We start from the raw sequence: 17,824 nt of genomic DNA, 5'->3' as shown, positions 1-17,824 counted from the left end.
GTTTAGCTGATAACTTTTATAAGATTATGATGCAAATAATTATGTAATCCAGTTTTTTCTTTCTGAAAACAATTTTATTTTTAAGAAATCATACTATTCAGACTGTTGCAACTACATGTTTTAATTTGTTGGTGTTGTATTACAGTAAAGTGATATCGTTTTCTCAGGCATTGCTTACATTACGATAAACAAGGATTATCCGTTTATAATTCGATAGAGGAATGGTTTATAAAAAAACATGAATTCTAATGATGATATCCATATGTACTATATATGTATAAAGTCAAAAATGTATAACGCTAAAGAGAAAATGCATTGGTTAAAACACTGGAAACAATACATCAATTATTGATTTAAAATCTGAAATATCTAGTCTATTACTTGAAGATCTTTGTATTCTTAACACTCACTAAAATATAAGATGGTATGGAAACATTTGAGCTCATTGCTTGTGTGCCTTTTTGCTAATTCACTCAGCGATATTAAGCGAGTGTATCCGTGGAAGAATATGGATTTCATAAAAATCACTGCATAACAGATTTTTTGTAAAAAAAACACACATTATATTAATTATACAAAGTATAGAAAAGAGAATTGATATATCCTTCATTTAAAAAAAGTCAGCGAACAATTTTCTATCTTTTAATGAAAAAATAAGCTTATATATATATATATATATATATATATATATATAACAAAAAAAAAAAAAAAAAAAAAAAAAAAAAAAAAAAAAAAAAATAAAAAAAAAATGCAGGCAATTTTGTTTGTTTCTACATTGAACAAGCTTTCAATCTGTGCTCGATCAAAGAAATTAGCACTGATGAGAAAATTGTGATCATTGAGAATGGATAAAGTAGGGTAATAAAGACAGTAAATATGTATGCAACAGCTAAATAAAAATGCATTCATTACAATCTAGTTCATCTACAGTTCTCCACTGTCCGCTACTATGATCTTTTTGGAGGTCTTGCCGCTCTGAGAACCCATGGCCTCCAACTGAAACAAAATTATAACTCATTTTGCAATAATTGTTCAATTATTATAATTTCCTATAATAAAAAGCACTCTTTAGAAGAACATGTAAACTTTCACCAAAAGTATGCGATATGGTTAGAGAAACAAAATCATACCTTTCTAACAACATCCATTCCTTCGATAACTTTTCCAAATACAACATGTTTTCCATCGAGCCAACTGGTCCTGGCGCTGGTAATAAAGAACTGACTGCCATTGGTGCTGGGTCCAGCATTCGCCATCGAAAGTATGCCAGGCTCGGTATGAGTAAGCTTAAAATTTTCATCTTCAAATCTGGCACCATAGATGGATTTACCACCAGTACCATTGTGATTAGTGAAATCACCACCCTGGCACATGAAATTTGGAATCACTCTATGGAAACTGCTACCCTTGTAGCCAAAACCCTTCTCTCCGGTGCAAAGAGCACGAAAGTTCTCCGCCGTCTTGGGGACAACATCTTTCCTCAGCTGAAAAATTTAATGACAAGTATAATTAAAATTTTCTTATTTGTTTATTCTTTGCATATTAACAATAAAGAATTTGCAATTAATTAATATACATTCAAATTACAGTGTTATATTCATAAAACAGTAAGGAAAAATTTTAATTTGCCTAAAATTCGTTAAAAAATATGTATTAATTATTAAAAAAATAGAGAAATTTTATTTGGAAGAATAAAAAAACATAGATACATAAAAAATAATGCTATTATATCCACTATATTCTAGCTGACGCCATCTGTGTTTAAAACTTTAAACCAGTATGTTCATGTGCTCCTAATGCCTCTGCATTATGCAAAATACAAAATAAATAAATTTACATATCTCACACAAAGTGCAAAGTGTTGCTAGTCAATTATCTAAAGTTGCTAATCAATATATGATATTTTTATTCAAGACTTTTTTCTTCGATATACGATACACTCGATACGATTTATTTTTAAGAATTTATATAAAATATAGACGCTCGTGGATTTATTATAATTTTTAATAAAAGATAAGAGATAAGCGCGCTTTATCTTATCGCTAAAATAATCAAAAATGTAGTAACTTTCTGCGTGTAAGAGATTTATTTTTTTACATCCTCATCTGTACAACCGAATGGATGAATCGGCCAAATTTTCCACCTAAATTTCAACGCAACTTCCATTTAAATGAAATAATTCGTTTCCTCGTACGTTTCGCGACTATTAAAGAGTTATATGCGAGTAGTTAAAAATGATACAAAAGCAATTTTCAGATGCACGCGTTACCCTGCCGGTTCCCCCTGCCAGTGAATGGAAAATTTTGCAACGGCCGAGCATGCACGTTCGCATAATCATGACGCATCGCTAATAACGCGCAGCCAACTGCTCATGGCTCGCCGTAATTTCGCGTAGCCGCGATGACAAATGCCGGTCGCGTTGCACGTTCGTTGAAATCCTTGTCGAGCGACGACGATCGAGGACGAGACCCTTGTTAAATCGCGCGAACCGGCACGGCGGAAAAATCAAGATGGCCAGGCATGGCCGAATCGCAAAGGGAGCACGGTCAAGTCGGACGACGTTATCGCTGCGATCGCGCGCTTATTTTCGCTCACCTCCATCACGATGCGACCCACGGGCTTGTCGTCCGCGGTCATGTCAAAGAAAACGCGTGGCAGTGCCATGTCCTTAGCTGCTGCGGCGAAGCTTCGTAGGAGCGTGTCGAATGACGGTCGTCTCGGGCGGGCGGTGGCTCCGAAATGGCTCGACTGCCTGAAGGTCGAATCAATTGACAGCCGGCAAATCGATCTCAACGCCATATTCTACGCTCCTAGAAATCCACCGGAAATCGATCCCACGTGAGCGCGATCCGAATACTTTTTAATGCGATACCGATTTTAGATCAGATTTTTCTCCTTTTTCGGCCGGTTATTCCGTGAAAATATTATATAATAAAAGAAGGTTTTCGATCGTACGATTTTATCTTTCATCGAATGAGAAAGCGCTGCGGACGACAGCCAATCGACAGCCATACTTTCCGGCCAGTCTCTACGACCAATCCGATACCTCTTCACGAATTATCACTATCGTACTGTTGTTTCTAGTAAAAATCTCTAGCAGCTATAGATAAATAATTTTGTAACTTGATTTGATATTCTCTTTTATATAATTTGGAAACAATAAAAAAAATTAACAAATAAACTGGTATTAAATTTAGAGTAACTAATTTATCTGGACTTATATTTTTTTTTCGACAGAGAGCTCTCTGACGGAACAATCGAGCGGTCGAATTAAAGTCTGCGAACACATTATTACTCTAGATAGAAAACTACGTTGAATTTATACTTAATACCCATTAATACCACCAGAGTACGCCACTGTGATACTTTTACTTACTGCAATAACATATTTCTTAACGTTACTATGTCAATAATTAATAATTAATATATGTCAATAATTAATATTATAAAATAAATTAATATTAATGTTATAAAATGCATGTTTTTTAAGGCATGTTATTTTTCTTTAAATTTACTTTGTAATAACTCAGTAATGAATTTTTTTGTATTGTTGTTGCAAAAGGTAACTCTGTTATAAAATGTATGTATATATATATATATATATATATATATATATATATATATATATATATATATATATATATATATACAACAGGCGATTTTTTGTTTCTCTCTCTCTCTCTCTCTCTCTCTCTTTCTTTCTATATTTTAATTGTTATTACTACATATGTATACGTAAATCAACAACAATATATTATACCATCCTTATCTTGATTTGTTAAAAAAAGGTGTTGAGAAACAAGTGTTTTTTTATCAAAAAGTGATAAACTATAACAACGTGATATACATGTACATAATTACAAATGACACAACACGTTGCATCCAATCGAAGTTATTTGTAAATACAAGCGTGACATATTGTATATTATAGTAAAGCGATTCTATTACAATAATGTTAATTCCATTTTTATATCACGATAAAATTTTACAAGTTTTTACAAATATAATGACATAATGATAAATCGAATAGATTCGAGATTTAACATTTGATATTAGAAATACGGATAGCTGCATTATTAATTGATAATGTGAAATGAATAATATATGTGAAATAAATTAAATGATTAATTCTAATATTTCGTCTATGTCATATGAATATTTTATGTCTGTTGAACATCTATTTTACGTTAATTGAACAAAATCATTTTATTTTCGTAGTCAGTTATAACGTGGTACTCGGTACAAGCGTGAGAGTTAAAGACTCAAGGATGACGAAACGTTTGAAATAGAAAAGTAAAAAGAGTAACGGGGCAAGTAACGGGTTGAATTTAATACATTCTGCCACGTTGCTGTTTCGAGAAATCACTTTACGATAAATGATTCTGCTCGTAGCAAATTAAAACCGGATGTCTTCTATTAAAAGCAATTATTTTAAATCAGATCTCTCCAACGACTAAATAATAAGTCTTCAAAGATTTATGATCCGAATTCTATATAGAAGCGTTTTATTTTTAATTAAAATTATTATTTATACTTTTACACATGACGTCAAACTTTTCTAATTTATTATTCTATAATTTTGTCTTTAAATATATTTACTCCGATGAATAATTTTCCAATCTATATGAATGTTAATCACTTCCATATCCCTAACAGCACACATGTTCAAAAGATGTTTATAAAAAAACCATAGAATGTTAAAACATATTTTAATATCCTGCGAATCTCTTGTAAATATCTTTTGAACACGTGTGCTGATAATTCTTTGTAAGAATAAATATCTTATGCGTAAAAACTAACAAAGTTTTTAATATTTACGTTGTTTTGGAAAACACGACTATAGTAATTGCGATTATCTTTTTTCGCGAAAAGTCTTCCTCGTTTGTTATCAACAGTTCATTACATACGCAAAACGCTGTAGAATTTCGTCACGCTAAAACGACGTAACAAGATGATGCGTGTTATTCCAGACGTTTATCAATTTACATGACGTAATATATGTTTTCATAAAGTGAATTAAAAAACTCAATATCCTTTGAATCGATAATGTAAATTCGAAGAAAGATCGACTTCCTTTCTGACTAGAGTGGCATAAGCGGTTATGATTTCTTTATTATAAAAAAAAAAAAAATTATATCAAGTAAATGCAAAAAATTTCTACTGGAAGATAAATAAATATATAAATATTGTCAACGCGAGTGGTTATGTAATCGACTGTTATTATTACGTTACATAAACTATTCAGAATATAAAGCAAGCTGATGTTTTTAATTGTCATATAAAGTTCAATTTCGCTGTAAAATTGAATCAAGAAACACCAAAGAGTGATAAAGATTTGATTTTTAAATAAGGATCCGTGAAAAAGAGCGATTCTTACAATTAGAAAAATTAGAAAATTTAAAGATATGTATCTAATCTTGAATGTAAATGTTATTCGTATAAAAGATATTCGTGCGATGATCAAGAGGCTACAAAATCAATAACATTTCAAACATTCCGAGGATTAATTCCTTTTTCTTTATACATCAAATCTATAAAGGCCTATAAATAAGTACAGAGATTATTATATCGAAATTTCTGAAATCTCTACATTATTAATGATATATTCGTCCTAAATGTGGAGACCGATTTACATCGTCCATGTGTCTCTACCTGGATTATTCATATCGATAGTCGGGCGTTGATCGCGTGTTCGCGACTCCGCGACTCAGTGGGAGAGATGATTGCGTGGGGGAAATGACGTGCGAGTGGATCGAACCTGACGAGGAAACACGTATATACCGGTACAGTACTCGCGGGTGGCAAACACGCGTCACGTCGAGAAGAAGCGTCACGTTGCGTCTCCTGCCGCGCGAAATACAGATCATTCTCTCAGAGTTATTGAGTTCACACGGATTTTATACAATTGCGAGTTCCCGATCGCTTGTACGTAAGCCGTGCTTTTAAAAATTTAATTTGTAAAATCCGCTGCACCAATTCAAATTGAATCTCTCGCGAAAAATAAATAAACAACAATACTATTGTTTTTCAAGATCGAAAGGCGAATGGACCGACGGCTCTTTCATGTCAACGCGACGCAAAGGAACATTAGTGATTCCTCCTCCTCTCTGCATGTGCGTTCATCGAATAATTGGACCGAGCGAAAATCGTGCGAACGAATGGACCAACCTGACAGCGGAGGATACGATCGCATGTACTTAAATCTTCAATCGGCTTACGAGTAAAATGTACGTATCGAATTATTTTGCGTGACAGCTATTTTGAATTTACTATGCGAGTAAAGTGTCGCGCGCACGTTTAAAAGTGCACAGCGTTTAGAAATTTGCGTTGTAAAAAAGAAGAAAAGGAAAAAAAACACATCGCGTTTGATCGCGATTTACATATAGTAGAGCGAATTATTATTAGCGACAAATCATTAGCGATCCATTCGCGAAAACTTGCGCCGATCAGATCGAATTTTCACGGTGAGAATCGCATCTACCTTCGCTTCGTGCTTCATGACTCAAGCAAGTTTCGACTCTACACATGTCGCGCACCTAGTGATCTTTTCGCGGACGGGAGTAAATACAAACATAAAAAATTGATTGGTGTTGTTTGCAACAAACTCGTAAATAACTTTTATTACAATAACGTGAATAAAAATTGACGTAACGACCCAAAAATTTCTACACTTAAAACGAAACAAATTATACGTTCAAGCATTGAATGCATCGCGTTTTAGTGAAAAAACGAGACTATAACCTAACCTATACGTTCGAACATTGAAGAAAGAAAGCATCTGAGTGCAAGTAACACGAACAAACTTACACGACATACAAATGTATATATATATATATACACGCATACACGTATAATGACTCTTCGTTATCGCGTGTCGTGACACGTGTGCTTTTTCCGTCGCTTTTTCGTTTTCCCGGGCAACCGTGTGCGTGCGCGTGCGGGTGTGTGCGTGTGTGGTGCATCACGTGTGTAAGCTACTCGAGACAGGTGTCACGCGACGATGGAGGCCACGCCGGATTTAAGAAATATCCTGGAGGCCATAAAGTTGTTCAGTCCTGTGGTGTTTGTCACTTTGCTGTTCGGTGGAATTATTCTCATGATTAATTGCATCGCTAGCAGGCGATCACGGTCCAGCCTGGAGCAGGACTCGAAAAGTAAGTATTCCCCGATCATTCTTTAGCTGCACTCGAACTACACGTGTATGTACGCATGTTTGTTTGCATAGTTTGTAATTCCCAAAAATTTTACCTGAGAAAAAAAAAAATAAATATATATTCGTTAAAAGGAGAGAAAACAAAGAAACTGAGTGCAGAAAATGCAAGTATTATAAATACACCTTGTGTCATGCTCTCTCTGGTCTTCTCTACTGACTTCTTTCTGCAAAAATAGAATGCATATATTATTGACTGCCACTGCATATCAGCGCGCAATTCACTTTGAATAATACTCTCATATGATTTTTTTTTATAATGGAGATTTGAGTATCATTGTACTTTTCCGATAGAATTCTTTTTTTCGATATCGAGAAAACGCGCCAAACTGACTTTATGTCAAATGTTCTGAAGAATGAATATATCGTTTTGAAATAGTTTTAACTTTCAATTCGTCGAAGTTATCCTGTCTTTAGCTTCTCGATTTGTTTTATGTGATATGACAAATATTTTTTGAATTATTTAATTGACGAGAAAATAATAAAATCGTTGTTTTTTTTTTGTTTTAATTGATTTACCAAACGTCTCGAAGTATTTGTAATCTCAAATGGAGTGCATCTTCTGTTTTATAATAAAATATTGCATATATATTTATAACTCATCTCGCAAATAAATATATACATATTTGAGAATACATATCTTTGTTAGTTTCGATTACTCGAAGAAAGATTTGTACAAAAATTATATTTCTTCAGCTAGAAGAAACACGTGCCTTTTGTATGTTCAGATCTGTCAAGAACTGTCACCCGCCATCATAGATGCATGAAATGCACGCACAACTGCATTTAGGAACTCGTTTATATTGCATGTTTTAAAGCCGTTTAAAACTCACACACAACTGATAAAGAATTCGGTTGCGCTAGTGCATATTGAAAGCTGTCAATAGTATACAAATTTGCAATAGTATGAATATTTAAAATAGATAATTAATATTACAAATATTATTATTATTATTGTTTTTATTATTATTATTTAATACAAATGATAATAATAACTTGTAACATTATGTTACTATTTTAATTATTGCTTATTATACAATATATAATATATATAATATTTATTATATACTTATATATACTTATATACTATTATATATTTATATACTTATATATACATATTTTACTATATATATATATACATATACATATATATATATGTATATATATATATATATAAATGATAAATTAGATATATATATTTTATACAGGGTGTCCCGAAATGACTGGTAAATATTTTAATGGCAAGTTTTTTAGAACATTTTAAAAACAAAAAGTTTTAATACAAAAATGTCGAGGCTACAATAAGTTTCTAAATTGGAAGCAATTATATTTCACGAATGATAGGGCTGAGATTTCACGTGCTCAGGTACGACAAAATAACAAGGATAAAAGTGCTTCTAAGAATTTCTCTAATTTATCTACTTCTTGTCATCTAATTTATCTAATTAATTTCTTGTTATCTAATTTATCTAATTATTGTATCACTTGTCATTTTGCCGTACCTGAGCGCGCGAAATCTCAGGCCTACCATTCGTGAAATATGAATTTGAAATATAAATTGAAAACTATTGTAGCTTCGACATCTTTGTATTAAACTTTTCGTCTTAAAATGGGTAATTATTTAGAATAAGGGACCACCCAAAAAAATAATCTAGTCCAAACTCAATTCCGATTTTGAACGGAAATAAAACCTTATTCTAAATAATTATCCATTTTAAGACAAAAAATTTAATACAAAGAGATGTCGAGGCTACAATAGTTTTCAAACTCGGAATAAAACCTGTTTCCATTCAAAATCGGAATTGAGTTTGGATTAAGTTATTTTTAGGTGGTATTTTATTCTAAATAATAATAACTCAAACCGGGTTAGGTTATATCTTTCCAAAGTGGACGCCCATTGAAAGATCCATTGAAAGTATGATTCATTATTGTGTTCAAAAGAATTTTAAGTTTACAAGAAATGTGACGAACACAAAAGTAAAATTTCAATAAAAAAAATAAACAAAGACGACTTACTATTCTCAGCAATACAATATAACAATATAATACGAAAGTATGGACACATGGTGTCCGAAAATTATATCTTGTTTATTATACATTTTTTGTTCAGAACTTTACTCAGGGACATGATCTTGATAATATATCAAGATCATTGACAGTGGAAAGTGGTCCCTTATTCTAAATAATTACTTTAAAATGTTTTAAAGAACCTGCCATTAAAATATTTACCTGCCATTTCGGGACACCCTGTATATATTTTACTTAGATACTTATAAATTTGTATATGACAACTTTTAATGTGTGCTTCTAGTGTGCATCACTGCGCACTAGTGTATACAACCTAGATTATCGATGCAAACTTGATCTAATATCAGATTAGTAAAATGATAAGATTAATAAAATGAAAAATAAAATAATTAAAATAATATTTTTTATCTTTTTTAAAGATCGACACTCTCCATTTTTTTTTCAATATTTAAACTGCAAAAAACTATAGTTATTTTTTCATTACTTTTATTTGAAATTAATCAATTTATATATATATTTATTTAAAATATATATTATATGATATATTTTTTGTTATATATTTTTCAAACTACACATTTGTTATAATAAAATATAATAAAATATTTTAAATTGCTCTCTGTAAAATTAACTTTTAGAGATGTAAACTATTTAAAATAATTTATAGTTAATTTTTTTTATTGAGAATCTTATAAGAAAATGATCAAACATGAATGACTCACGGACTCAGGTATACTGGATTACGTTACTATGAAATGAATGCAATGCCATGTAAGAGTTAAGTATGTCGAGATTGAAAAAATGCACATTGATCATATTGAATCAACAATAATCACATCTTTACTTTGCAAAAAAGAGAAAGATCTCATTATATGTTTCTGAATATATCTCGTTTTTATTTTGATACATCGCTCTTTCGTAATATGATGAAGCATCTCTTCTCATGATTAGATAGAATAATATACATATCACACACGTTTTGTTAGACTTCATAATCAGTATACGTGATTCAGTGTATGTCCAATTTATTTCTTTTTTTCATTTTTTTGTATATGTGTATGTATATATAAAATCGTACACCTTTTTACATGCGTTCAGTTTATATAGAAACCACGCGCAATACGCATATATAACATGCATACATTTTTATGTTTCAGTAGATTGTTGATATTGTTTAGTTTTCAAAAATTTTTACTGTAGTCTTTAAAAATATCTTTAAAAAAATTTTTATATACTTTGATATTCTTTGTAATTTTAGTTATTATTCTGCGTGTTTTTAAAAATTTCTTTTACTTTATAATTTCTCTCTCTCTTTCTCTCTCTTTCTCTACTTTTATCTCTGTCTCTATTTCTATTTCTAGGTATTTATTTCTGATTTTTATACTTTCTGTATATTTGATGCGAAATTATACTTAGGGACATATATTCAAGATTATTTTATGTACTTTCATAGATGTATACATACATATTTTTTTTCTTTTTTTTGTAGATTATAATTATTCCATGCACGATATAATTCCACACACAAGAGACATATGTAGAAAAGAAGAGAAAAGAAAACAGAAAAGAAAAAAGAAAAGAAAAAAAGGTTAGATTCTAGCAAAATTAATATAAATGTTATGTAAAAAATATTTTAGATTAAAAGATCAAAGAATTGTGTTATATAAAAAATTATAATTTATACATATATACATTATAGAATTTTAAAGTATAAATGGTGTAGAATTTTTTTTTTTAATCTACTCGTTTGTATTAACGATCTATTAAAGTATAAAAATATAAAAGATAGGGCTTTCGGATGGATGCCACATGTTAGGATAGCATTATGGTTTCTGCAGATAGGACGCGGTAACACCTGCCAGACAATAAAAAGCAATTTGTAACCAACTTTTTGTTTTTATGGAAAAGTTTTAAATTGATTGGTTATTAACTATGTCGTCTTTTGCCACATAACAATCGTTGTTTGTCCTACCTGCACAAGCCATTAAGCCAGACTTAGGTTTTGGGGGAGGGGAGGACTAAACATATTTCTATGGTTGGAATTCATAAACTTTTCTCAAGAAAAGTCACTAAGACTTGAAATCTTTGGGGGCGGGGGGGAGCTCGAGCCCCTATAGCCCCGCCCTGGCTACGCCACTGACATTAACTAATCACGAATCACGCATAGTCTGTTAGCTTTAGAAATTTAAAATGGGGTGTTACCTTCATTCAGGGAAAGATGCAGTGGGATTTCTTATATTCGGATTGGTCCGAAAGAGGGGTTTAGTTACAAATCAGCAATTGAGAAGGCTTAAGGGTTTCCCTGAAAAATAGGAGTAGTATTTCATACGCATTCAGTTTCTTCTGAACAACTTGATCAGTAACACGACGGAAGTTTCGAAAATAGTGTGTTATTACGTGATTCGCGAAAATATATTCTCAATTATGCGTACGTACAAGAAGATATAATTTAATGCACAGTTGCAAAATTTGTTTTCTTATTAAAATATTTGCTGATTAATTTTTGTGTTAAAATTCAATACATTTACTTGTTATTTAACATATTGCTGTACTGTTAATTCTGTTAATTTAAGAGAATATATTTTAACTTAATTAATTATTATAACAAAATCAAACTGTTGAAAGTTTTCTCATAGAAATTTCAAACATCGAAATCGTACTTGTTTTTATTCAGCTTATTAATTTTTGATAAATTTGTGTTTGTGTAGATATGAATCAGGCAGTGTGCTGGAAACCACCTTTGAAATTCGTACCGATAGTGCAAGAACAACCAGCCTATTCTAAACAATTTCGCAACGGTCAACGCATCCCGACGAGCAGAAAACGGAATAAAGAGATATTGTTAGTACCTTCTCACGCCTGGTTAGCTACTATGCTTAAAGGACATAATGGCCTTATCTGCGATATGAATTTCTCTTACAATGGCAAATACGTCGCAAGCAGTGCTGAAGGTATGTAGCTAAACAAATAAGAACAATAGATTATATTTTTATCGCTCGCATAACTATAACCGGTGGTATAGTTTTTTTTAAATTCAGATGATAAATATTTTATATGACATTGATTATATGAAGATTAAAATATGAAAAGTTCGCGAAATCACCTCGTAAAAAAAATCGGTAATCTTATTTGTAATAAAGATGAATGTTAAGTATTCATTTTTTTAAGCTATTGACATTGCTTTGTATGTGACGCAAAAAAATATAATAAAATTTTCTTTTTTTTATTAATGTAGTTTTTGTTATCAGTATTAATAACAGAGATTTAATACATGATTTCGTTATTTATTTAATTAAAAAGTCGCAATAAGCGAAAATTATTTTTCAATTGAACTTAGAAGAATTATCTGCTAATATATTAAAGAGTTTATTATTAAATTAAGAGTTCTTAATTATTTTTAATTATAAAACCAGACGCCACCGTAAGAGTTATGCTACAGCAACGAAAAATCTTGTTCTATTTTTCAATTTGATTTGTTAATTTAATGATCCACACAACGCGAAAACACAATGAATTCCTTAAAATTAGTTACTTATGCATATCGATGAATTATTCTGGACTGTGAGCTTTTTTATGTGCATGTTAAATTAAGTTACTTATGTTGTTTTGTATATATAATAGATAATTGTAGCGGCATAGTATCGCCTCTAACTTTCCTTCTTTCTTTTATTGGCGAATTTTTTCTTTTGATAGTCGTACATTTTCTTCGTGTCGTAAATTTTCTATGGCATATACCTAATATTAACGAAGTCTTAAATTCACACATATACAAAATAGATTCAGAAAATGTCGGAAAAATAAATTTGGAAAAAAGAGAGTTCTTCAGTTTTTATGATTGAGATCCAATAAACACGAGAACATCGTTTCTTTAAACTACTGTCAATATTAGCTCTCTCAATGTCTTTTAAGAATAAAAAAAAATATACTTTGTCTCTGAAAAAAAATTTGTAATTGCAAATTTGGGTATTAAAAAGTCAAGATTTATTTTTTACAGAATTATTATAATTATAAATTTTCGAGTTAGATACCATGCCGCTAAATATTATATTATAGAAATATAATATGAATATTATGTTAATGCGGAGAAAAATCTAACTAAACCAAAAGATAAATTAGGTACTAAGAAAGTAAATCATTAGAGTTATCATTAAGTCAAATAGTCTGCTTTTAAACGGATTTCACACGAAAATAATATATTATAATTAAGGAGTGAATTATAGACAAAACTCATGGGTGAGCCATGTAAAAATTCGATTTTTCACGTTTTATAAATTCACATTTTTTGGAATTCAAATATAGATAATGTCAATCATGATGCATCGTTTCTTAATTGCTTTTAACATTTTCAATCTTTCTTCCAAAATTTTATTCTTTGATGAGCATATGAAGATTTATTAGATCGAAGATTTTGTTTGAGAGTTAAAGTTTATTTATTTTTATGGATAACGTAAGACTTAACCTGCGAAAAAGATTAAATAACTCGAATGCATATATACATATATATATATTGTACAAACATATGTACGTTGGTCATTTCTTTCTTTATCTTCTTCTACAAATAGAAATAGCGGTGACATTGTAAAAGTATTGTGCAATAATGAATCATATTACGAATAAACTAAAGGCTACAGCATTTAAGAATCAACTGAATACGAATGTTTATTGAATCCGTAGCATTTAACGCTCGTTACTGGTTGATTCTTACAGTTATGACTATGGATTAGAAATTTGTATAGCCTTAATTGATTTGAAATCAGGAAATTGCTCTAGATTTCTACAAATAAATGAGAGAGAAAGAGAGGAACGTGATTTCATATACTTAATGATATAATGATACGTATTAGAGCGTCATCGATATCGCTATATCACATTTTATTAGGTTGATCAACAAATAATTTCCTTCTATTTTCCTTTCTATCTCTGTCTGTCGTCTAACTCTTTTTGTCTCTTTTTACTTTGTCGCTGCTTTCGTGAAGTCGATTCTATATATATTGTTTCATTGCAGTTGGTTTATATTATCGATACGCCATTTCTGCGATGTTAATGAAATTTTTGTCAATCGTATCTCGACATTATTCGCGTCCACGTTGCAATTTGTTTTATCTTTTATTGACACAGGCAACTGAATCTGATCTGAGGTTTACGATGGCAATAATTAAAGTTGTCTCTGGAAAAATAATATATGCGAGTCAATTTTTAAAAAATTTTAGAGAAAATCATGTGTAAGAGTACAAAATATCGATAGCAGAAAGCAAAAATTATTGAATGTGCAAAAAAGAACCTAACCAGTGCAGTTTTATGCAGTTTATTCGGAATTTTAATTCATATTTCTAAATAAAAAATCAAGTGATAAATATTCTTATTAAACATTGTGATTTTACTTTAAACTGGAAAATTAATACGGTATTCAGAATTCATAGAATAAAAGAAAAATTGGTATTCTACCAAGTTAAATTTTTTTTCCTAAGTAATTTCTAAGTAATTGCTTTACATGTATATTGTGTTAGAAAATATGTTAATTATTTTCTTTACATAAATAAGCTAAAGTTTTTGTAATAGTCTTTCGTAAAGATTTATATGTTGCACATGACTTAATGTGAGATACAAGTCTGTCTCTTTCTTTCTCTAAATTAACAATTTTAAGATATTTTTTTAAAATAAATATTAAATACCAGTAACATATATACAGATAATTTACATATATTTAGAATGTAAGGCTTTTTTGCACATTTAAAAAATTGTTATCATTTGAAATATTACTTTCTCTATTATATTCTCTCACGCATTCTTTTTTAAAAATGAACATCTTATTTGCCGACAAGAATAGATGTTGAATAGATGTCTTGATTGATATGCTTCGGCTGCTGCGATACGGCACATGGGTAACCACATATGTACTCGTTATTTTTATTTTCACTGAATATTTAAACGCGCGAATTTATCACGAAGGCGTGACCGAAAAAAAATATATATACATATATATATATACATATATATATATATATATATATATATATATTCCGTTCGTTTTTCGTCAGTAATTAGCGAAAGTTGTGTATAAGTGCCTCCTTGATTTTATTACTTTTCTCGAGAAAAGTAATTTTAATTATGCTTCTCACGTACAGCTATTTTCTTCTATCTCCCGGTTAGCAATCAGAGCGCGAATTGTTCTCAACATCAGGAAGAATCACGACAACGATAGAGCAAGACAATTGTGTTTAAATTGTTTGATTTGAAGCGAACCAATTGTTGAAAATAATTTCGACGGTTGTTGAAAAAAACATTTCGTAGGTGATCTGATAATGAAGGTACAGGTGTTCATTATATTAATGTATTTGTGTGTATGTGTGTGATTTATACACACAATCTCAAAGTCACGGGCACACGTATTATAAGTTACATGTATTATTACATGAAAAGGAAAAGATTAATAATTGTGCAAGTACTGTCTTCCATTCACTGGTCAGACTTTGATTTAGTCCGAATGTTTTAAACCGAAAAGAAGTATGCATGCTACAAATTCAAACAAGTGGTCTATTCCTGACATCATTCGCTCATTTAATAATGAATTTTATGACGATTTATGTCTTTTGTTTGCAAAAATCTGATAACTGCGTGCGCCTCAATTTGGAATAATTTTCATTCTAAACGATTATTTTATTCGCTTGCCAAATTCCGATCAGAGGATGAAAAACAACGCTTCCACGGCTATTGTAGTTCTCTTTTTCCATGCAACAACATGATCATGACTTTAAGGTGAACAGATATATAATCAATGCCTCCTTTATTATCGAACTATCCTCGTACTTAATAATAGTATTAGGGAATATAATTAAAACTTAAGTAAATAAACTAAATTAAAATTGAACTTTACTTGATATTATGTTCATTGATGATTAAAATTTTTGATTTCATACAAATTAAATATCTTAGAATCATCGCGAAATAATATTGAAAAGTTTTCTTTACAAGAAAACTTTTTTTTATTTTTTTTTTTCTAATAAAATGCATTCTAAAATAAAATTAATCTTTCTGAGATTGCTGCAAATGAAACGAGTCGAGTGAATTTAAAATTATATTAAGAGCCATAAAATAATTAATTCGAAATCAAGTGATGAATGTATCTTTTAGATACTTAAACATAAGTAAACACAGTTGTCATCATTTGAGCAAATACTGTTAAAGAAAATGACATTTCCTCCAGTTTCTCGAATCTCGCGAATCACGCGAATCATCATTCTTTTTCGCACGGAACCTGGCGAATCAGTAAGTTCCGCAAATTCCGAGTCCCCCGGTAACGTTCCCGTTCAGGCGGAAATATCGCGACACGTCATATAAACATTTGCACAAGATAACGCGAGCGCGGATAAAAACAACGCGCGATCGCGAAATATTTACTGTCTTACCGAAATTATTCGCCAATAATTTACGCCGCGAAAATAACAGTCTCTTGCATGTTCTCTCGCCACCATGATCTGTGTCGATACGAGCTTCTGTTCTTACGAATCGAGTGATACGAAGTCACGAACATTACTACTGCACAATACGTTTAGCGAGAAATGGACAAAGTCCAGCGTCCTACGTCGCTGGGACATGTCACGTAGGTGTCTTTTCTTTTTCTCTCTCTCTCTTTATATATATATATATATATATATATATATATATATATATATATATATATATATATAATAAATCGAAATAAATAAAAAAAACTACGAGATCATTTATTCGCGCATCAATGACATTTTTATGAAAATTCTTACTATTGTTGTATTTTTGTTGTCGTTAAAATCACGACAAAAAGAAGAGAATGTTTTCGTTATGTGCGAAGTATATTCTTGTTTATTAGATATTATTTTTACTTTTTTAATTCTTTTTACTTTAAGCTGCTGCTAGAAATATTTTTTTATTGTTCTTTGAAGAGTTCAAAGAATATATCAAGAATCAATAAGAAAATATTTCTGCTCGCACAAATAATACATCACCTATAAATATAAAACAATATATTTAAGCAAGTTATTTTTCAAATTTATTATTTTATATCTTTATATTTAGAAGGATCAAAGAAAATATATAAATTCTTTCAGATTTTTTTTAAACATTTTTAAACATTTTTACATATTAATAAACACATTGAAAATACGCTGACCCAATTGTGTCGATAAAGGATAAAAACTAACAGTATGGAGTAAAGATAATATTTCTTTTGCACTCTTTGAAAAATTTTTGATTGCTTTTCTTTCTCTTTCTTTCACATTATCTATTTATATCTTGTTATTTTTTCTTATATTTTGTATTTTCATTCATTTGTCATTATTGACTAAAACGAGAGAGATTTGATCAATTTTAAAGGATCTCGATAGGCTTTTATCGTGATTGTTTGTTTCTCGAATAATCGTATATCAGAATCTTCTGCATACACTTGACGATAAGTGAAATCGTGTCAATGTTTTTATCGTATAAATCGGTATATACGAACGTTACTACAAACCAAAAAAAAAAATTTTTTTTGGGTCAAGAACGTGGCCATCAACGTGACACTATTTACTCATCTCCGGAATTCCACCTTCGCAACGAAAGCAGCCTTTT

General features: G+C 30.4%; 2 protein-coding genes and 1 long non-coding RNA gene across 5 annotated transcripts in view; 1 reads left to right on the top strand and 2 right to left on the bottom strand.

Annotated features, from left to right (window-relative positions):
- Nucleotides 1-52: 52 nt before the first annotated feature.
- Nucleotides 53-2,924, bottom strand: LOC140671156 (peptidyl-prolyl cis-trans isomerase). The gene is made up of 3 exons (XM_072902301.1): nucleotides 2,596-2,924; nucleotides 1,131-1,484; nucleotides 53-996 (listed from the first exon to the last, which is right to left on the bottom strand). The coding sequence occupies exons 1-3, from the start codon at nucleotides 2,797-2,799 to the stop codon at nucleotides 925-927; spliced, it is 630 nt and encodes a 209-aa protein (XP_072758402.1). The 5' UTR covers nucleotides 2,800-2,924; the 3' UTR covers nucleotides 53-924.
- Nucleotides 2,925-5,683: 2,759 nt separating this feature from the next.
- The window catches only part of LOC140671462 (transducin beta-like protein 2), a 33,047-nt gene continuing 20,906 nt past the window's right edge, over nucleotides 5,684-17,824 (top strand). For 2 of the 3 annotated variants that reach the window (XM_072902777.1, XM_072902775.1), the window contains exons 1-2: nucleotides 7,001-7,154; nucleotides 11,944-12,186. In XM_072902777.1, coding sequence (XP_072758878.1) covers nucleotides 7,001-7,154; nucleotides 11,944-12,186 — 397 coding nt within the window. Of the gene's footprint in view, nucleotides 5,926-6,032; nucleotides 6,228-7,000; nucleotides 7,155-11,943; nucleotides 12,187-17,824 lie in introns of those variants that run through there. The other variant, XM_072902776.1, reaches the window with a different exon arrangement.
- Nucleotides 7,116-16,745, bottom strand: LOC140671464 (uncharacterized). The gene is made up of 3 exons (XR_012047744.1): nucleotides 16,642-16,745; nucleotides 7,337-7,377; nucleotides 7,116-7,248 (listed from the first exon to the last, which is right to left on the bottom strand). It is a non-coding gene; the product is annotated as an uncharacterized lncRNA (long non-coding RNA).

Source organism: Anoplolepis gracilipes, chromosome 11 (genome assembly GCF_047496725.1).
Source record: "Anoplolepis gracilipes chromosome 11, ASM4749672v1, whole genome shotgun sequence".
NCBI lineage: Eukaryota > Metazoa > Arthropoda > Insecta > Hymenoptera > Formicidae > Anoplolepis > Anoplolepis gracilipes.
This window is presented reverse-complemented; position numbering and strand designations above follow the sequence as displayed.

What these genes read in the sequence shown, in the direction of transcription:
- LOC140671156 (XM_072902301.1), bottom strand. Translation starts at nt 2,799, where the DNA reads ATGGCGTTGAGATCGATTTGCCGGCTGTCAATTGATTCGACCTTCAGG. An exon ending in TGGGTCGCATCGTGATGGAG is followed by an intron (nt 1,485 to 2,595) that starts GTGAGCGAAAAT and finishes TAAATTTTTCAG; the next exon opens with CTGAGGAAAGATGTTGTCCC. An exon ending in GAATGGATGTTGTTAGAAAG is followed by an intron (nt 997 to 1,130) that starts GTATGATTTTGT and finishes ATTTTGTTTCAG; the next exon opens with TTGGAGGCCATGGGTTCTCA.